Consider the following 22,398-nt stretch of genomic DNA (forward strand, 5'->3'; position numbering starts at 1 on the left):
TTCTTGATTGAGTCAACTCCCGTTGATAGCTAGCTCTCGTTGTAACAAAAGACAACCTATGTTACAGAGAAAATTACTTGATAATAAAGACTAGATTATGTTGACAATAAGGATTCCAACTCATAAAAATATGTAAAAGATGTTATCAATGGAATGCCACACTCATATTAGAACATAGATTTTACACAATCTAATTAACTTGGACGAGGAAAATTTTGTATTCAACATCATTTGAAGTTTTGAACACCTCATTTACTTATTTATATTTATTTGTGTGTGCGTCCGTGATTGTTTTTCGAAACGGAAGGATCAAATTCTTTAGCCCATAGGAACATGGTGAGTTTTAGTTTATAAGCTACCACAAGTTTTGTTCGATTTTATCTTTCCATCATTTTTTTCATTTTCTTTTCCTTAAATTAAGAAAGGTGTAAATATGTGGGCGGGGGATTTTTTTTTAATTAAAAGTGTTGTAAAATGAAAAATAAAAAGAAGTGGTTAACTTACAATGGGCTGATAATAGCCAACATAGTTTCGAAGTTGATGACCATCCACTTTTACTTCTTTTCCGAAGTTGACGGCCATCCACAATTGCTCTTTTAAAATGTAATTTTCACAGAAAAATTTGGTGAAAAAAATGACAAAAACATTGAAGACTGAAAATCTCGACGCAGATAAGATAATGGCAACAAACAATGGAAATTTTTTTGAAGACATGGTGGTTGAAATTCTGTCGAAGTTTCCCGTTAAATCTTTACTACGGTTCAGGTGCGTTTGTAAATCTTGGTATGAATTATTTGAAAGCCCTAGTTTCATTTCCAAACACCTAAAAGCTGGAAACAGTAATACTCGTCTCATTCTACGTTATGTAGATTCCAGTGATGATCCTGAATTTCCAAGACTTCGTGATTGTTTGTTCCTTGATCCAACACTGGCAAATATATCTTTAGAGGAAGATCTTCTTCTACTAATGCCCATAGACGATCATTTGAGGGGTCCTTTTGAAGGTTTATTTATTATGTTTATAGGAGGAGATGAAATTGCTTTATACAACCGTGCTACCAGAGATTTAAAATTTCTTCCAAAACTTACACTCATAGACAATCTAGAATCAATTTACACTATTATGTTTGGATTGGGATTAGACCCAAAATGTAACTACTATAAGTTAGTTTACATTGTGACTTACCATGATAGTGAACTTGGGGAAGTTCTTAACGATTCAAGACAAGTTTTTATTTACAGCTTTAGTGATAATTCCTGGAGAAATTTTCAAGTCTTTGAGTTTGGTACGTATGATCTTAATGAAGTGTTAGATTGCACATATCATAATGGAGCTTGTCACTGGTTGGTACCGTTTGGCCCTTTTCATCCACTTTGTTGTCATTATGTGATCCTTTCATTTGACATGAGTGATGAAGTTTTTGAAGAGATACAAGGGCCTAATTGCCTTCTTGAAATAGCACCTGAGCATACAGTTTTTGGGTTATACAACGATTCTCTTTCATTTTTAGTATTTGATGAAAGGGAGAGTTGTTTTGATATATGGACAATGAAGGAGAGATATCATTGGACCAAAGAATTCTCTACTACCCCTATTCTCGCAGTTGATGCTCCAATTGGGTTTTGGAAGAATGATACCTTTTTTATAGGATCTAACACGGAAGAGTTACTTTTATATGATCCGAATTCTGAAGAAATCATTGACTTTCAACACAAAGGCTGTTGCTTTACGATTTTTTTCGATAAAGAGAGTTTATTCACATTGAAAGGCTAGAGAAATTCCTTGACTCAAAACCATAAGTTGATAGGTAAGGGCTCAACGACAAGTCTTAATAGGTTGTCTACTTTACGGGAAACGTGGGCTAAGACTTGAGGTAGAAACCCTTATACATGGTTTTAAAGAGAATACGAGAAAGTGAGCTAACAAATTGAAGAAATAATTGAACGAACAGACTCACTGTACCAAGTGATTCGTCAAATAAGGAGCTTCGGTATGGCCTTAATAATGTAGGAGCTATTTTCAGATACATTATTGGTTCTACAAGTGTAGTGGGCTACTGTATCGGCTTTGTGGGTTAAAGTTTCTACAGAGTTTTAGGGAAAGAATATTGCCATTGAGAGATATGGATAATGTAATGCAGTAGCCATTAGCTATATGAATTTATTAAATGATGTATTAGTATAGTTCAGAGCAATCTTGTTTACATATTCAAAGTAATACCCTGAAAATACCCATGTAATACCAAGATTTTTACTTGTAGTCCATAATTTCTGAGTTCTTACATTCCAGACTTCATGGTTTTGTTCCTTTTCAATGTTAAATTTGCCTTGATTTGTACCACAACTAGCCCGGAACTGTATGTCGGATCCAAGGTGAATCATGCGGTTTGACATCTAGTACTCATGATATAAACTTAATTCATAAACATATAAAAATAATTTCGGGCCTCTAATATAAACATGTAATAACATCCATGTCTCATCCGAAAACATATCCAATCTTCGCACACTCCACATCTCACTATGTACACATACATCGTAAATACTAACATAAGAACATAAATGTGCTCAAAGTACAAGTGATACAACAATGCGTGTCATGGCCCAACCTCGATTTATTCAAAATTGGACAGCACAAAATCCAATAGAAACCTGTGAGAAATGGGCCAAATAGGAAAATAGTGAGCAGGGGGCTATATATATATATATATATACATACAAAGAGAGAGAGAGAGAGAGAGAGAGAGTAATGCACCAGTGCTTATTCATAATCATATGACGTAACTCCACAGAGAACACATTAAAGACTTAAGAGGAAACGATGAGAAGGCTTAATCAATTTCATTGATTTACACGTACCAATATATACAGCAAAGAGTGCAACAGCTACCTATATTATTGGTTTGTTACAACTGAATATATCTTTACGTTCAAAATACTTTGAACAGGTAAACTCCTATAATCATGGAGGAGAATCCTCTATCATGCCCCCTCAAGATGGACTTCTTGAAAGCAGTCCGATCTTGCATCGAAGTTGAAGGAAACGTGGTCGTGGGAGAGCTTTTGTAAGAGCATCAGCTAGCTGATCATTAGATGATACATGTGCAACCCGTAACGAACCGTTTTGAACTTGCTCCCTGATAAAATGAAAATCAATGGCAACATGTTTCATCCGTGAGTGAAAGATTAGATTAGAACACAACTGAGTTGCTCCCACATTATCGCAGTAAATAACTGGACAAGTAGGCACTCTAATATGCAGGTCTGTTAACAGTGAACATATCCAATTAAGCACGGCTACTGTATTGGCAACGGAGCGATACTCAGCTTCAGTGGAGGATCGTGCCACTGTGCGTTGTTTCTTCGAACACCAGGATACTAAGTTTCGACCAAGATATACCAAGTACGCACCTGTCGATGAAAAATCATCTTTGTTGCCTGCCCAGTCGGCATCAGAAAAGGCATGTATACTGGTGGAAGAATGATGATATAGTTGAAGACCCTCATTAACAGTACCTGCCAAATATCGAAGGAGTCGCTTGACACAGGTCCAGTGGTCAGTTTTCGGACAATGCATATACTGTGATAAGCGATTAACCACGAAAGCTATGTCTGGTCTGGTGATTAAAAGATATTGGAGACTGCCCAACATAGCACAATACTCAGTGGCATCATCCAGGGGAGTGCCAGATTGTGACGTCAGCTGCGCAGTAGTTGAAAGAGGAGTGAGTACCGATTTTGTTGCCGTCATGTTTGCTCGATTTAATAACTCCAGTATATATCTTCTTTGAGACAAGATCAACCCCTGGTCATTCGGTACAACTTCAATGCCCAGAAAATATGCCAATTTTCCAAGATCTTTGAGAGAGAATTGCTTGGCAAGAAGAGTTATAAATTCATTGATCTTGAGAGGCTTGTCCCCCGTGATTATGAGATCATCAACATACACAATGAGATATAAAATATGTGTGCCATCATTATATACAAATAGCGATGTATCAGCTATAGAATTTTTGAACCCGAATTGAATAAGAAATGATCGCAGTTCATTATACCAGGCGCGGGGAGCTTGCTTTAGTCCATAGATGGCCTTTCGAAGCTTGCAGACATAGTTAGGTTTGTCACCATCTATGAATCCTTGAGGTTGAGCCATGTATACATCCTCATACAAGTGCTCTTGAAGTAATGCATTATTTATGTCTAGTTGGCGTAGCTCCCATCCATGACTGACTGCAATGCTTAGAACAATACGAACTGTTGTTGGCTTTACAACCGGACTGAAAGTATCATGGAAATCGACCCCTGGTCTTTGATGGAATCCTTTGGCCACCAAGCGGGCTTTGTACCTGTCAACAGAGCCATCAGAATTTATTTTTATTTAAAAAATCCATTTACACCCAACAAGATTATGATGTGGAGATGGTGAAACAAGAGCCCATGTCCCATTCTTAACTAAAGCATTAAACTCATCAGACATTGCTTGTCTCCACTTGGAGTCTGTTAACGCTTGAGTTACTGTGGTTGGTTCAATTTCATCAGTGGTGGCAAGTTGAGCAAGGAGATTCATTCTGCGAATAGGTTTATGAATATTATTTTTAGATCTGGTGACAATGGTGTGAGCGGGTGGCATTGATGGTTCTAGGGTAGTGATTGAGGTATGTTGAGATGCACAAGGTTGTATTTGAGGAGCTTCGGCCGCAGATGACGTAGTGAGTGGCAGAGTAGTTGTAGAGATAGGTATTTGTAGGGGAGGAGGAAACCAAGTGGCTATTGTGTTTGATTGGTTTATGGACTCTTGTGGTTTTTGGTAGACGAATGGGAATATAGACTCTACAAACTTGACATGTCTAGAGACGTAAAATTTGGAGGAACTTGTATCAAGACACAAAAATGCACTCTGACTTGTCGAATAACCAAGAAATACACATGGTTTAAAATTGGACTCTAGTTTGTGAACCTTATAAGGTCTGAGCCACGGATAGCAAAGACACCCAAAAATTTTGAGTTTGGTATAATTGGGTTTTGCCTCAAAAATTTTCTCATAGGGTGAATAGTATTGGAGGGTTGGTGTGGGCATTCTGTTTATGAGGTAAACGGCGGTGGCAAAAGCACATGGCCAATATTGTAAAGGTATTGATGCATTGGACAAAAGTGCAAGACCAGTTTCGACAACATGCAGATGGCGACGCTCAGACATACCATTGTGTTCTGGGGTGTGTGGGGGAGTGGTGAGATGAGAAATTTCATTTGTAGAAAGAAAATTGGTTAGTGCAATGAATTCACCACCGTTGTCAGAGTACAAGGTTTTGATGGGTTTTTCAAATCGTTTTTCAACAATGGCCTTGTATCTTATAAAAACTTCTTTGAAATCAGATTTGTTTTTCAATGGGTAAAACCAGATATATTTTGTGTAGTGATCTACAAAAATAACATAATATTTGTATCCATTAACAGAGACCACAGGAGACGTCCAAACATCAGTGTATATAATTTCAAGAGGATGTGAAGATGATATTGTAGATTTTGAAAACGACAACTTATGACTTTTATTTGACAAACACGCATTACAATTGACATCAGACAGCATAGAAGACGTTACACTGAGTTTATTGGAAGATAGAATTTGTTTTAAAATGGGAATGACAGGATGTCCTAGCCTATGATGCCAAGTAGAAGACGAGGTCATGACACTTGAAAAGGAAATAATTGGGGTGGAGTCTGGCCACTCATATACGCCACCTTTAGCTTGGCCCTTCAAAAGTGTTGTCCCTATGCTGAGTTCCTTCACAAGAAAAGTATCTGGTAAGAATTCTACGGAAGCATTGTTAGAATTGCAAAATTGATAAATAGAAATAAGATTTCTTTTCATGCTTGGAACACATAGGACATTGTCTAGAAGAAAAGACTTATGAGGAGAGTTTAAAGTTGTTGAACCAGTGTGAGTTATTTGTAACTCAGATCCATCCCCTATCATCATATCATCACCTCCTCTGTACGGGTTATGTAAAGAGAGATTTTCCAGATCAGCTGTTACATGATGCGATGCACCACTATTTAGGAGCCAGGTTTGATTGTTGTTTGTTGTGGCTGCATAATTTGCTTTTGGCTGCCATGGGGTGGATGAGTGGTTATTGTTTGACTGCACGGGTTGCAATTTGTAGGATGGACATTTCTTGGCAGTGTGCCCTTGAATGCGACAGAGTTGGCAGTAGCCAAGGTATGGGCGTTGTTGTCGCTGAGTGGAATTGTTGTTTTGGGTCACTCCTAAGTTACGGTTTGGGTTGGAGGAGTTTTGGTTGGTTCCGTTGTTGATACGCCAATTGTTGTTAGTACGAGTTGTCACATGGGCTGTTATTGGGAACATTGTGTCAGGTTTTGAAGTGTTTAGAGATGCCTCAAAATTGAGCAATTTCTCATGAAGTTCTTCGAATGTGATAGGGGTGTCCCTGGCTTGTACAGCTCGGGCCAGCTCTTTGTAGTCATCTCCGACAGCCTCCAGAATTTTGTCTGTAAGATCATCTTCGTCATAAAGTGCGCCAAGAAGCGTAAGTTCATCTGCCCGAGCCTTAATATTTTGGAGAAATTCTGTAATGGATGCTGACCCTCTAGTCATTTGTCTAATTTGGCTTTTAACTTGCTTAATTCGTCCTCTGGAAGGCTTTGCATAGGTGTTGGCAAGTGTTATCCACGCTTCTTTGGATGTTTTGGCAGTGGCCACAAACGGGATGATGTTGGGTGAGATGGAGCCAATTATGGCATTGAGGATCAGTTGATCCTGGCGAACCCAAAGTAAATGAGCTGGATTCGGGGTAGTAGTGTTGTTGTCTGTTATTGTAGCTGAAGGACAAGGTTTAGAACCATCTATGTAGCCAAGAAGGTCATAGCCTGCGAAGAGAGTTTGAAACTGCAATTTCCATGATAAATAATTGGATGATGTGAGCTTGAGAGGAGTTTGTGCAGCTACATTAATGGTGATTAAGGTGTTGTTGAGGTCATTAGTGTTTCTGATGGTGGTGGCCATTGCAGGATTTTCTTTCCAGAAATAAGGAGAGAAAGGGAGAGCCTCTAGTGCTCTGATACCATAAAGACTTAAGAGGAAACGATGAGAAGGCTTAATCAATTTCATTGATTTACACGTACCAATATATACAGCAAAGAGTGCAACAACTACCTATATTATTGGTTTGTTACAACTGAATATATCTTTACATTCAAAATACTTTGAACAGGTAAACTTCTATAATCATGGAGGAGAATCCTCTATCACACATTACATAAGGAAACATAAATTCATACATACATACATGACAAAACTGCACTAAATAGTACTATGGGGAAATAACTCTCAGTACGCATAGCCATCATCATTGCCGGAGTATAGCGAGGGAAAACTCGTTCAATACCCGGTGGAATTTAACTACATCGCATGGGTAGAGTAACCTAATTCTCAATACGCATGTATAGAGCCTATAGGGAAGGGTACACATACAGTGACTGACAATCATATCTCATGGCTATATCAAAGATATAATATGCATACATGTAATCATGACATGATATTGGATCATGCTATCAACCAAAATACGTCACAGAAAATATAATAGTAATAATAATATCCACTCATATCTCCTGATTCACTCTAGGGTTCGTTGGGGCTCTTGTAGGTGTCTGGATTTTCAGATTTCTCCTAAAATATAGGGTTTAACTGTTAGAACTAATATAATAACTTATACATATGATGTAAATTAAATCATAATTACTTAAAATTCATAAATCTATTACCCTTTGACTCACTGAATATAGATCTAAATGCCCAATTCTATTTCCTGTAATATTTCCTCTTACTTCCTCTTTTTAACTTCTTTTTCACTCTCGGGTTTCCTTTTCTTTCTTATTATTTCCTTTTCTCTTTTCTTTTCCGTTTTCTTTTCTTTTTCTCTTTTTCTTTTTTTTCTTTTCTCACTATCTCTATTTCGATCTCGATTGCAAATAATCTCTAATTGTGCAATAGCTCTCAATTTCCAACTTGATAAAATAAAGTGGCTTATAATATTTTTCAATTTATATAGCCTACGACCCTATGAATCCAAGTGAGCAGGTGAAAAATTCAATGAAATAGACAGCTAAAGCAATTGAAGCATGCATGTGAACTTATAAAGCAGGCTGCTGGCTATTTTCAACTCAATAAGCCACATGTGGCCTCTTAATGCACAAGCAATGCATGACAATTCCTCTCAACTTATAAAAATTTCATCCTACAAATTTAAATGCCTAACTGAAATAAATATGGATATTGTGATTGCATTTGTTCTTCATGCTCCTAGGTGGCCTTCTTTACTGTATGACCCTTCCACATCACCTTAACCAGTGAGCACTACTACAAAAATGTAAAACAATGACACATATATTATGACGGTTTATTTAAAAAACCGTCATTAAAAATATTTAATGACGGTTATTATATGAACGGTCATAATATGTACTATTTATAATGATGGTTCTATTATAAAACCGTCATTAAATATCATGCCAAAATATAATTTTATTTTTAATGACGGTTACTTGTAAAAACAGTCATTATAAATTTCAAATTTTTAATGACGGTTCTATTATATAACCGTCATTAAATATCAAGTTATTATTTTTAATGACGGTTTATAAACCTTACATATTAAATTATTATTTTTTATGACGGTTCTACTATATAACCGTCATTAAATATAAAGTCATTATTTTTAATAACGGTTTTTAAACAAAACCGTCATTAAAAATCACTAATGACGGTTACATATATAAACTGTCATTAACTATAAAATGTTATTTTTAATGACGGTTTTGTTTAAAAACTGTCATTAAAAAGCCACAATATTTTTAATGACGGTGTTTAATAACCGTCATCGAATAGAAAGAATCATTCTTAATACATTTCATGACCATTTTATAATAACCGTCGTTATATGTTATTTGCCTTAAAAAATTTTTTAAAAAAAGCCGATAAAAGGAATAAAGGAAACGCGCAATCCCTAACCACTCACATTCGTTGTCTTCTTCTTCAATTTTCACGAATTACAATCACAACGACTCACTCAGTCACACACACCAGCCCTAACCCTACCTAAGCTATCAAACGCCAATGCCGCTGCCGCTGTCAAATCGATTCAAGTGCTCCGGCGCTGAGTCTAGCCGTCCTTGAGCCGATTTGCTTCCTTTTTCTGCCGCCGCTGTCAATCTCTGCCATTTTTGAGCCGATTCACTTCCGCAAAACAGCTGCTGTCATCTCTGCCGACATTGCCTCTGTGTTCGTTCACCGTCAGATGCAGTGTTATTGTGGTGACACTGCCTCCGCTATCAAGTCAGTTCAAATTTTCTGGGTGCTATCTCGAAAATGTTGGTGAGATTGTTGCCAATGATATTCTAAAATTTTGAATTCAGGGTTATTGTTTCACCACTGTGAGTTGCTTTCTCCAATTTTGCAATTCTTTCCTCTTAATTTGCTTTGAAATATTTGCTCGTTGGATTTATTTCCTCTTCATTTATATTCGATTTGGTGTTTTGTGTTGTGTAGCTTGTACCTTAGTCTCTCCTTTTCCTTTCATAATATTATAAAATATGTCGTGCACTTTGGCCTTTCGTTTCTTGATTTTCTTGGTTAATGAATTTGGAAAAAGAGTGAATTATGGGTAAGGGGATAGAAAATCACATTGACAGAAAAGAGGACTGAAACGCCCTGATTTTTACTAAGTGGAGTTTACTTATTTGTTAAAAAAATAAATTTTAAATTATTAATGATTTAATTGTCTTATGCTTATTATATTGTTCGTAAAATTTTTGTTACAAGTCCAGCCCATGAACCTCTTTATGTTTTAGCATTTCTTTATTTATTTACGAAACGAAAACCAGCGTTCGAATTCAAAAGTAACAAAACAGAAAAAGGAAGAAAGGAAACAAGAGGATAACAGGACGTGAGAGAGGAGAAGAGGGAGAAAGAAGAGAAAGACAAGAGAGGCTAGGTGAAGGATTTCGATTTAAAGAGAGAGAATTCAATTTCAGAGCAAAATATTAAATATATGGCTTTTTAAATTTGTAAGCCTTATTCAATTTCAGAGCAAAATATTAAATATCTGGCTTTTTAAATTTGTAAGCCTTCTTTCTCAGTTCACTTTATTCTTTTATTTTTCTTCAAAATTCTTGTTTAAATTGGCATGCTTGTTGATGTTGTTAAGTCATTTCTAAATTAACTTGCATGCATGATTAAAATTCTGTTTATTTAGATATTATGTCATTGAAATTAGTTTCTTTTGCCATGCTTGTTTCATGTTCCGATTCTTATTTGAAAAAAAAAAATTTCTATGTTCGTTCCATAATCTGTTTTGGGTATTAAAGTTGATACTACCTAGCAAATTCTAAACTGTAATGGCTGATTTCTTCTCTTATTTTTGTTTAATCTATTCAAATTCATGTATAAATTTACAGGTGTCAGATATTTGCCTAATTATCATGTATGTGTTAAATTCATTTTGGGTGAATTTTTATACTATTTAATCAACTTCAAAGTTACATGGGTTTGGCCAATTATCACATAATCTCTTCTTTGACTATTTGATTAGATTTTTGTTCATGCGTGGCTTAATTAATTTCGAAATCTTCTTACTTGTGAGTGTGGTCAAACCCCAAACAAATGAAGAAGTCTTCTGGTTTTATGTCTTAAATAGAGTGCCTGTAAATATAAAATCGAGATTGAGCTAATGAGTGAAAATGATGGTACTTGGATTTTTTGAGGCTCTGTTTTTTTTTCTTTACTTTAAAAGCTAATTTGTTTAGCTTTACCTTTGATTTGAATTTTTTGCTTCTGTTCTTTGCAGCCAACCTATGAAAATGGTGATAATCGGGCTCCAATAAATATTGATTTAATAGGAACCACATTGGTAAGCCTAGTTGCAAGACAAGAACTACTTTGCAAAGCATGCTATGTGTATAATTCTGAGCATTAAGGATTCAGTTTCTGAAGGGCAAGCTTGCTGGCTGGGTATAAATGTTCCAAGTGCCAATCCCACCTTATGTAAGCACAAAATATAGTCTCCATTTCCTTTTTGGATTATATTTGTTTGTATAGTTATATGATACTGGATTTTAATTTAAGAATTTGTGCAGTACATTTTTTTACTGTTAGGAGTTAGTTTGATCAAGGTTATTTAAGTACTAAACTGTTATAATTGAGCTTGTATGCATTTAAGTTCTTTATATGTAAATGACAATTATATCAATGTGTAATGTAAATTGAAATTTGCCAATGTGGCTTCAATTGTACAGTTTAGAATGTGAAAATAACTATCTAAATTTTAATTTAAAAAAACAATTGAAGTATAGTAATTTTAAATTGTTATTTTTTTTTTATTTTTACTCGTGCAAAAGATGACGGTTCTTATATAAGAACATTCATCAAAGAGCGATATAAGATGACTGTTATGATACAAAACCGTCACTAAAAATTAATATTTAATGACGGTTATTAAAAATCCGTCATTAAAAGTATATATTTAATGACGGTTATTGGCAAAAAACGGTCATTAAAACTTATGTACCTATAGCATATAATGACGGTTTATTAGAATAACCGTCATAATAAGTATACATTTAATGACGGTTTTTAAACCGTCATAAAAAATGTACCCCTTTTAATGTCGCTGCCTAAGATAACGGTTTTAAAACCGTCATCTTATGTCTTTTAAAACCGTCATTAAAGGCCAATTTTGTAGTAGTGGAGATTATCTTATTACAAAACACATGTTGTTTCTGATCAAGTATCTAGATTAGTTCGATTTCATAAGTCAAATCCACTGTCATTTAGACTAGTTCTGTATCTAAAACATAAAAAGGATCAAGAATATACTTCTGTAGAATCAAGACTTAAAAAACATCATGGACTCATGATAACTCTAGAGGTAAAGCCAAACGGTAAGCAACTAGACTAACATATTGAATAATCTCAGATGGGCCTTTATAACGAGGGCTTAACTTCCTATGTTTTCCAAATTGAAGAATGCCTTTCTAAAGGGAAATCCGTAGGAAAACTATATCACCTACTGCAAACTCAAGTGGCCTTTAATGCTTATCTGCATATCCCTTTCTGTCCATCCTACGCTAACTTTAACTTCGTATGTTTTCCAAATTGAAGAATGCCTTTCTAAAGGGAAATCCGTAGGAAAACTATATCACCTATTGCAAACTCAAGTGGCCTCTAATGCTTATTTGCATAACCCTTTCTGTCTATCTTACCCTAACTTTGACTTTTCTCTGATGACATTAATCTTCTGATTAGTACTTTGGATGATTTCTAGTTTCTGGACTTAACAATTGCCTTTCCTTGACTTCATCCCAACAAATAGAAGTCCTGCATTTCCTTCCATATAGAGCCTCAAATGGTGCCATTTAAATACTATACTAATAATAATTATTATTATAAGTAACTTCCATCAAAGGCAAGTATATATCTTAATTGCCTCGAAACTGCATGAGGCATGCTCGAAGCATATCTTTTAAAATTTGAAAAAACCCTCTTTGATTGCCTATTTGTTTGCAGATGATAAGCTATACGATAATATAATCTAGTACCTATAAACTACTATAAACAAGGCCAAACCCTAGAAGTAAACAGTACATCTTTATCTGAAATAATAGGTATAGGAGCTCCATACAAATTTACTATTTCCTTTATATAAAAGTTTGCAATCATACCATAAGAGTACATGCTCTTATAAGGCAAAAAGTGAGCAAACTTTGTGAGGCAATTAACAATAACCCACACATTATTATAACCACTATTAGTATGAGGAAGTCCTATTACAAAGTCCATTGTGATGTGTGTTGGTGTATAAATACTAATGCTATTGGTGTCAATGTGCAAGTGTACACAACAAGTAATAAAATGATGAGTATTTAAGATCGTCTCCACAGGGATTGATGTTATCAGATTTGCTACAACAATCTTAACAGTGCAGATTTTGTGTCTAAATTAAGATAAACAACTGATGAAACTAATTTACTAATTAAAATAAAAACACAATAAATAAAATGCAACAAAGTAGATTATCACGTCAAACTCAAGGATAAAACTAATGAGAATATATAGTAGTTGAGTGAGTAAACTCTCTTAATGATTTTGACTATTTTCTAATGGTTGGCTCGGTTACTGCAGTATCTGCTATAGCACTGGGCAGAATCCTTATGTATCCTCAGCCATCGCATGTTGGATATCTTATATCTATATGCAACCTAACAGTGATCAATTGTTATGCCAACATAAGATATAGCATTACACGCTTAGGTTCCATTTACCCTACAAGGTGAGTCCCTATGTCTAGTTCATCACTAATCTTAAATCAAACATGGCCCTTTTGGGACTTAAGTAAAACTCAATCCGGGAAACCCAATTTAAGATCAAGTATTGCTTTGATATGTTCCACTAAGATAGGCCATTTTGCGGCTCTCTCCTAACTTGTATCATTAAATGGGTGATCAACCGAAATAATGAATAAAATAAATACTATCAAAATAAATTGCTACAGCAAACATACAGCAACACATATATTCAGTCAATAAACTATCAAGATTGTTTATCACTCAACCACAAATAAATTTAGTTCATGGTTTGCAAAAGAAAAATAAAGAACAAAGTTCCAGCCATGAAACACATCCCCATAAATAAATAAATAGAAAACGAGAAAGCAAGAGAAGAATAAGAATGATTGAGCTCTCAATTGATTTCTGCAAATTCTCCTCTTGTGCAGCCCTTAATCTCTCTCTTGAATCTTGTTTTTCTTTTGTTTCTTTGTGTTTTTCTCCTTGGGTGACGGCTCTCCTCCATTCCTTATGATGTGTGCTTCTTTTATAGTTGAAAATTAGGGTAAACGAAAGCCTAAGTCGCGCATAAGTCAGATTAGGAAACTGCAGATCGCAATTCTGCAGTTATCCCGCACAGAATTTTCTCTGTCGTTGTTCCAGGATTGCTACAGCAACGGCTACAGCAATGGTTGCTATAGCAATATCTACAGCAACTACACTGTTCCAGATTTGTTTCAACTCTTTTGTAGCCATGTTCTTTCCTTATTTTTTGCAAGTCTATTGCATAACATTCCTTCCATGAATTATAAGCTTCTGGAAACCTACAATTATGCACACAATTTAAGCACAAATTACTTTAAATCGAGCAAAACTTATTAAGATTGACTAAAATAATTATTTATGCAAAATGTAACAAAAATACAATAGAAACACATAATTTACTCTCTAAATAGTATTGATTTAAATCTAAAAGTGCCATGATAACTCTCATTTCATAGAGTTATCAATGTGCTCCCATTTCCACTCAAGAATAGACAGTGGTTGATGTTCTCCTATAGGTTTCTAATGTTTTACGTTAACTTGCTGACAAGTTAAACAATGTGCTATAAACTACACTATTTCTCTCTTCATCCCCTCTCACCAATAATGGTCCCTCAAAATGCGATACATCTTCTTCCTACCTTTATGCATAGTATATGCCGAACTATTTGCTACTTCTAAAATCTGGTTCTTCAAATTTGAATTATTCGGCAAACAAAGTCTACTGCCCATAACTAAAGTTATATTATCTCTCAGTGAAAAGTTAGTATGCAGTACATTATTCACATATTCTTTTTTTTAATCAATTTCGAATCTTGATCCTGCATCTCTTGAATCTGATCAATCAAAACAGGCCTAGCCTGAAAATGTGCCAAAAGTGCTCCATTATGATCCACTGCCACTTCTATATCTAAAGACTTCAAATCAATCAACAATAAAAGGTATGACACTTTCAAGTGGGATATCAAACTCAAAGACTTCCTACGGAGAGCATTAGCTACCATTTTACCTTGCTTGGATAGTAATCAATGACACAATCGTAATTTGCAATCAACTCAACCCATTTATGTTGTCTCAAATTTAATTTCTTATGTATGTATAAGTGTTTCAGGCTTTTTTGGTTTGTATAAATCTCACAAACATCTTCATATAAATAATATCTCTAAGTCTTTAAAGTAAACACCACTACTATGAGCTCTAAATCATGTGTTGGATAATTCAATTAGTTTTGCATAAGCTATTGGGAAGCATAAGCAATTACCTTTCCATGCTGCATCAATACATAACTCAATCTCTATCTTAATGCACCAATGTAAACTATGAATCATTTTTTACCTTATAGAAGTGTAAGAATTAGAGTTGTAGTTAACCTTTTCTTAAGTTCTAGGAAACTCTATTCACAATCATTTGTTCATTCAAATTTCACTTTCTTCCTTCTTAATTTATTCACAATCATCTGTCCATTCAAACTTCACTATCTTCCTTGTTAATTTCATTAGAGGTAAAGTTATCTTTGAAAAACCTTCGACAAATCTGTGATAATAACCTGCGAAGCTAAGAAAACCCCTGACCTCTTATATATTAGTCAATCGCTCCCAATTACCTACATCTTTTATTTTCTAGAGATCTACATAAATACCCTCAGTAGAAATCACATGACCTAAGAATTCAACTCTATCTAACCAAAATTGACATTTATTGAATTTAGTATAAAGCTGCTGATAACTCTATAAAATGAGAGTTATCATAGCACTTTTAGACTTAAATCAAGATCACTTAAAGAGTAAATGATGTGTTTTTATTGCATTTTTGTTACATTTTGCATAAACATTCATTTTAGTTTAGTCTTAATAAGTTTTGCTTGATTTAAAGTAATTCGTACTCAAATTGTCTTCATAATTGTAGGTTTCCAGAAGCTTATAATTCATGGAAGGAATGCTGATGCAATAGGCTGGCAAAAATAAGGAAAGAACATGGCTACAAAAGAATTGAAACAAATCTGGAACAGTGCAGTTGCGGTAGCCATTGCTGTAGCAATCCTGGAACAACAACAGAGAAAATTCCGCGCAGGATACTTGTAGAATTACGATATGTAGTTTCCTAAATCTGATTTATGCGCGACCTAGGCTTTTGTTTACCCTAATTTTGAACTATAAAAGGAGCACACATCATAAGGAATAAGGGGGAGCCGTCTGTTGAGTGTTAGAAAATGTAAATTTATAAAGGAGAAAATCGTCATTTTACATTTCACGTCTTACTAACAACCCTTACTTTTATGTATTTAAGGTTCTTGTAATTTAATTATGTGTGTTTTATTTTAATTAAGTTTTTGTGTATTTTAGGGGCATCATAGTCATTTCACAATAAACGAGAGATCAAACGGCAAAACGGACATCACTTTTGAACTCAGGACGGTCGAAAACCTTAGGAGGAGCATAAAAGGAAAAATAGCACTATTCACATGTACGGTACTATTCACATGTATGGTACTGTCTACGTTACTGTTCACGACACTGTTCACATAGACGGATCGATGACGTGGCATTGACCGATGATGTGGCATTGACTGATGAGGTGTCATGATCCTGTTGGTCTAAAATTCTTATGAACTGTTGATGGTGACGTGGCAGCATATTAGTGGACCAAAACTTGCGCGTACGGTACATGCATTACACAGGATTATTTTCAACCAAACTACGTTACTGTTCAAAGCCGGGTCAAACCGTGTTACTGTTCATCCGCGTGGTCAAACCGCGTACTGTTGACTGATAACGTGACACAATCATGAGCGTCCAAACTGTTTTTAATCCGATGGCCATGATTTACTCCATGTATCTATAAAAAGGGGGCCTCCCCCCCTAATTTGATACCTCTGAATCCATTTTTGGGATCCATTTTCTGTAATTCCTTCTCCATCTTGTATTTTCTATGTATTTTAATAAATTCCCATTTTGCCCCTAGTTCAATTATGAGTACCTAATTTTCTTTCAAGCTTGGGTTGAAGGTGAAGTCTCAACATGTGTCATGGGCTTTATTTGGTAAATTTATTTTCTTTTCCCCTCTAATTTGTGTGGATGATTTGACTTTTCGTAGACAAATAATAATAATCTTGTCTAGATACCGCCTTGGTTACATCGGCTCTCTAGTACAAGGTTATTATTATTTGGCACGATAATAATATTGATTAGAGTGTGGCTCATGAGGTGTGGATTCCCCCCTCATGTTTTAATTGGCATTAATAAGGAATATTTAGTCCATGGTGCATGTTGATACGGATCTAGGTACCCAAGTACGTCATTTCAATAGAATTCTCTTCAATTTATTCTCGCCATTTCAATTCCAATTTTAGAATTTATTCTCCCCATTTTAGTTTAAGTTTTAGCATATTCCAAATTATTTCCACCACAAATCCAATCACCCATTTACAAAATTAATTCTACACACAATTAAAATCCACCTCCTCGTGGGATCGACACTCGTCACCATTGATCTATATTACAATAGATTCGTGCACTTGCGAGTTCAATAAAATTTGCACAACATCGTCACCCAAGGAGAAAAACACAAAGAAACAAAAGAAAAACAAGATTCAAGAGAGAGATTAAGGGCTGTACAAGAGGAAAAATTGCAGAGATCAATTGGGAGCTCAATCCTTCTTATCCTTCTCTTGTTTTCGTGTTTTCTATTTATTCATGGGGATGTGTTTCATGGCCGAAACTTTGTTCTTTATTTTTCTTTTGCAAATCATGAACTAAATTTATTTGTAGTTGAGTGATAAATAATCTTGATGGTTTATTGACTGGAAATACGTGTTGCTGAATGTTTGCTGTAGCATTTTGTTTTGATAGCATTTATTTTTATTCATTATTTCGGATGATCGCCCATTTGATGATACAAGTTAGGAGATAGCCACAAAAGGGCCTATCTTAGTGGAACATATAAGAGTAATACTTGGTTTTAGATTGTATTTCATGTATTGGGTTTAACTTATTCCAAAAGGGCCATGCTTAATCTAAAATTAGTGATGAACTAGACATAGGGATTCACCTTGTAGGGTAAATAGAACCTAAGCGTGTAATGTTATATCTTATATTAGCATAACAACTTATCACTGTTAGGTTGCATATAGATATAAGATATCCAACATGCGACGACTGAGGATACATAAGGATTCTGCCCAGTGCTGTACCAAATGTTGTAGCAACCGAGCCAAATATTAGAAAAATAGTCAAAACCATTAAGAGAGTTTATTCACTCAACTACTTTATATTCCCATTGGTTTTATCTTTGAGATTGACGTGATAATTTACTTTGTTGCATTTTATTTCTTACATTTTTATTTTAATTAGTGTATTAGTTTCATTAATTATTTTATTTTAATTTAGCACAAAATCTGCACTGTTAAGATTGCTGTAGCAAATCTGATAACATCAATTCCTGTGGAGACGATCTTGAATACTCATCACTTTATTACTTGTTGTGTACACTTACACATTGACGCCAATAGCATTAGTATTTATACCCAACAAGTTTTTGGCGCAATTGCCGGTGATTGAATGTTCATTGTGATTTGTGAAATTAGTTTTAACGGTGCTAATTTTTAATTTAATTTTAATTTGTTTATGTTGTTGACATAGGTGATCTAGCAACCCTTGCATGCGCAAATATAAATATGTTGAATTCCAATTTGATCCAGAAATTGAAAAAAATCGCAAGGAGATTGAGAATAGAGCATAAAAAATTACAAGCTGTTGTAGTAATGGATGACTTGCAAGATATGAGAAACTTGAACCGTAGAGAGGAGATACAACCAGTCAATGTACATGAAGGTCTAAATGGACAATGTGTTCAACATCGTGGTATTCCTTGCTGCATACAATTGGAAACTTTCTATAATGGTCTCAACCCAAGCACTAGATTGATGGTGGACGCTTCAGTAAATGGGGTATTGTTATCTAAGTCTTACGATGAAGCTTATAAAATTTTGGAGAGGATAGCCAACAATAACTATCAGTGGCCATCAACTAGACAAGTTGCAGCAAGAGGAACAACAAGAGTCTATAATGTAGATGCCTTAATAGCATTGTCAGCCCAAGTAACTTCATTAAAAAAGATGGTCAAGGTTATGACTAATGCTCCAGCAACTGTTAACCAAATTTCTGATGTGTCTTGCGTTTATTGTGGAGAAGGGCATTTATTTGATAATTGTCCTTGTAATCCAACTTCGGTTAACTATATGGGTAGCTTCAACAGACAAAACCAGAGCAATCCATATTCAAACACTTACAACCCTAGATGGAGACAGCATCCGAACTTTTCATGGAGTTATCAGAACCAGACTGCTGCAGTACCCAGCAGATTTTATCAGCAAAATCAAGAGCAAAGAAGCATCAACAATGATCAACTCAACTCCCTTGAAGGTTTGATTAAAGATTATATTGTGAAAAATGAAGCAGTTGTCCAAAGTCATAGTGTATCTTTGAGAAACTTGGATAATCAAATTGGACAGCTTGCTACAGCATTGAGCAACAGACCTCAAGGTAGTTTACCTAGTAATACAGAGGACCCAAGAAGAGAAGGGAAAGAGCACTGTAAAGGGATTAACTTGAGATCTGGAAAGGATGTTCATAGTCCCATTAGTGTACCAAAAAGAAGAGTTGAGTCCACTTCAATCCAGAAAGAAACTCAAATTGAAAAAGAGCCACAATCCTCCACTTCACAGCACATTGGTGAGAGCAGTCAAGCTGCAGTATTTGCCGAAAAATGATAATCCAACACCTGTGGATAACGAGGCTGTAGCACCAACCCAGAACATAGCAAAAAAGAAACAGTCTGCACGACCTTCTACAACACAGCAGTTTAGGCACCCACTACCACCACCCTTCCCTCAAAGATTTCAGCAGCAATAAGACAAACAGTTCAGCAAAATCTTGGGAGTGTTGAAACAGTTACATATCAATATCCCTTTTGTGGAAGCTCTAGAGCAAATGCCAAATTATGAAAAAAATTTTAAAGATATTTTGACAAAAAAAAATAAGACTTGGAGAATTTGAGATAGTTGCTCTAACACAAGAGTGCAGCCGAATGCTTCAGAGTAAGATACCGTAGAAGATGAAGGATCCATGAAGCTTCACAATCTCTTGCTCCATAGGCACTAAATACAGTGGCAAAACACTTTGTGATCTGGGGGCTAGCATCAATCTCATGCCTTTATCAGTGTTTAAGCAATTGAGAGTTGGTAAATGTAGACCAACAACAGTGGCTTTACAACTTGCTGACAGATCTCATGCATATCCAAAAGGGAAGATTGAAGATGTGTTGGTGAAGGTGGATAAATTTATTTTTCCGGTGGATTTCATTGTGCTAGACTTTGAGGCAGACAAAGAAGCGCCAATCATTCTAGGGAGACCTTTCTTAGCCACGAGAAAGACTTTAATTGATGTTCAAAAAGAAGAATTAACTATGAGGGTAAATGACCAGCAAGTTACATTCAATGTGCTAGATACCATGAAGAGTCCCGATGAGATTGAAGATTGTAATATATCAATGTTGTGGACTTTGTTGTAGCAGAGAGATTACACAGTTGCTGCAGTAAGGAAGAAATCAATGTTGTAACATTTGAAGAACTTGATGATGAAGATCGTGGAGTAGCTAACATAACATGGTCAGGGGAGAAGTAACCCTTCAGAATTGACGAGCATATCCAACAAAGGGAACTCACTCTAGACCAACAAGAATTCAAGGTTAGCAGGCCGAAAGTGAAGCACTATATGGGAGATGATGTGAACAGCCTAAAGAAGGATCGGTTCTTGAAGGATCCAGGTTGAGCAAACAAGAAAGGTCAGGCTGAAAAACCTAAAATCAAGCGCTAATTGGGAGGCAACCCAATAAGGGAAATTGTTTTAAGTTTTTAAGGCATTGATTTTAGTTTTTAAATTATTTAATTTGTCTTTTTGTTATTTTAAGTGTGCATATAATTTTTTGTCTTTTTGTTAAATTGCAGCAAGTAAAAAAAATGTGGGCAAAAACAGAGCATGATGGAATTGCTGCAGCATCACTTACAGCATGACATATAACAGAAGATTCTCATACAATATAGGCATTTCTTACTTTTACAGCAGCAAATGGATTGATCAAATTTTATGATAAGGAGCGTTTGAGAAGTGAATCAAATAAGAAGTGACTCTTTTCAGCCTGTGCTGCAGCAGTGCTTCCAGCAACAGGGGAGTACCCCTACCCGCTAGTTTATTTTACTTCTTTCTGTAAAATTTTTCTTTCATTTAGTTTTAATTTTCTAATTCATTCTGCATGTCCTTTTATTTAGTGTATGCATGTCTGGTTTATGTGATTTTGTTTTATGTGTGAGGACACAACACCACTCAAGTTTGGGGGGGTTGTGTTTCTGAGTGCATGTGTTTATACTTGTGTTGTGTGTTATGTGAAGCTCTGTCATCTAATATTTGTGTATGGATTTGAAAACCTAATGAAGATAAATTGAGTGTTAGTCAGTATTTATGAGAATGCCAAGTAGAGATAGTTATAGATGGAGGTTGAAATTTTGTCCCGACACTTAGACTTTGGTTGAGTTTTATGAGAATGCTATAGCGAAAACCAAAAAAGAGTAGAAAATATCTCAAGTTTAGGGAAAATTTTTGTTGGACTGTGCCTGTTATGAAATAAATTTTGCTCCAATGGCTTAAGTTGCTGAGTAACCAGGGCTGAGTATGTACCACATATGCAGACTTGAGTCCAAAGGCAACAAGAGCTATGAGCAGTCCTGCAGCAATTTTATATAAAAAAAAGTAAAAAAATGGTGATGAAGGAATGAAAAATAAAGAGGTCTGCTGCCTAGGATATTGAGTAACCTGGTCTGTTCATGAGCCCCATGTTCAGCCTTGAGTTAAAGGCGTCCGAAGGTAAGACCTAAATATAGCATCCTGGATGTGTTGCTGCAGCAACTCTGATATGTGCTTTGAGTGAGTAATTGGGTGTCGTCATTACAAGTTATAGGCATTCACATGAAAGCTCAATGTTGCATTGAAGAGTTTAACTGAAAAAAAAAATTTATGTTTGTTGAAGCATAATTTGAGTTTATTTATGAATTATGCTCCCCCATATGTGAATATATTTGTGTTCTACCTTTAAATTATATGCAATGTCTGTGTAATGTTGTAGCACTTTTGGAATTTGATCAAAGTGGCACACACACACACTGGACAGAATGAAGCCTAAGTCTAAAACTTGAATTGTTATGGCAATTTTGTACGATTAAAAGTGTGATATGAGGGTTGAACAATCTTTGCAAATTTGATAACAAAGTTAAGTTATTTGTTGCATGATTGTGTGCTTGAAGTGTTAGTGTTTCGTCATTACTTGAGGACAAGTAATGGGTTAAGTTTGGGGGTGTGATAACTCTATAAAATGAGAGTTATCATAACACTTTTAGACTTAAATCAAGATCACTTAGAGAGTAAATGATGTGTTTTTATTGCATTTTTGTTACATTTTGCATAAACA

The 22,398-nt window shown here is 35.3% G+C and overlaps 1 protein-coding gene and 1 long non-coding RNA gene across 4 annotated transcripts; both read left to right on the forward strand.

Moving 5' to 3' along the window:
• The first annotated feature begins 634 nt into the window (after window positions 1-634).
• Window positions 635-1,774, forward strand: LOC102627418 (F-box protein At5g62510-like). Its single transcript, XM_006470390.2, has one exon. It carries the CDS (start codon window positions 635-637, stop codon window positions 1,772-1,774), a length of 1,140 nt encoding a protein of 379 aa, XP_006470453.2.
• Window positions 1,775-8,955: 7,181 nt separating this feature from the next.
• LOC127902685 (uncharacterized) lies at window positions 8,956-11,302 on the forward strand. 3 transcript variants are annotated; one of them, XR_008055122.1, is made up of 2 exons: window positions 8,956-10,083; window positions 10,863-11,302. It is a non-coding gene; the product is annotated as an uncharacterized LOC127902685 (long non-coding RNA). The 3 variants fall into 3 exon arrangements; XR_008055123.1 differs by having other exon boundaries at window positions 8,956-10,010; XR_008055121.1 differs by having other exon boundaries at window positions 8,956-9,450.
• Window positions 11,303-22,398: the final 11,096 nt, after the last annotated feature.

This window comes from Citrus sinensis, chromosome 5 (genome assembly GCF_022201045.2).
Source record: "Citrus sinensis cultivar Valencia sweet orange chromosome 5, DVS_A1.0, whole genome shotgun sequence".
NCBI classification, from domain to species: domain Eukaryota; kingdom Viridiplantae; phylum Streptophyta; class Magnoliopsida; order Sapindales; family Rutaceae; genus Citrus; species Citrus sinensis.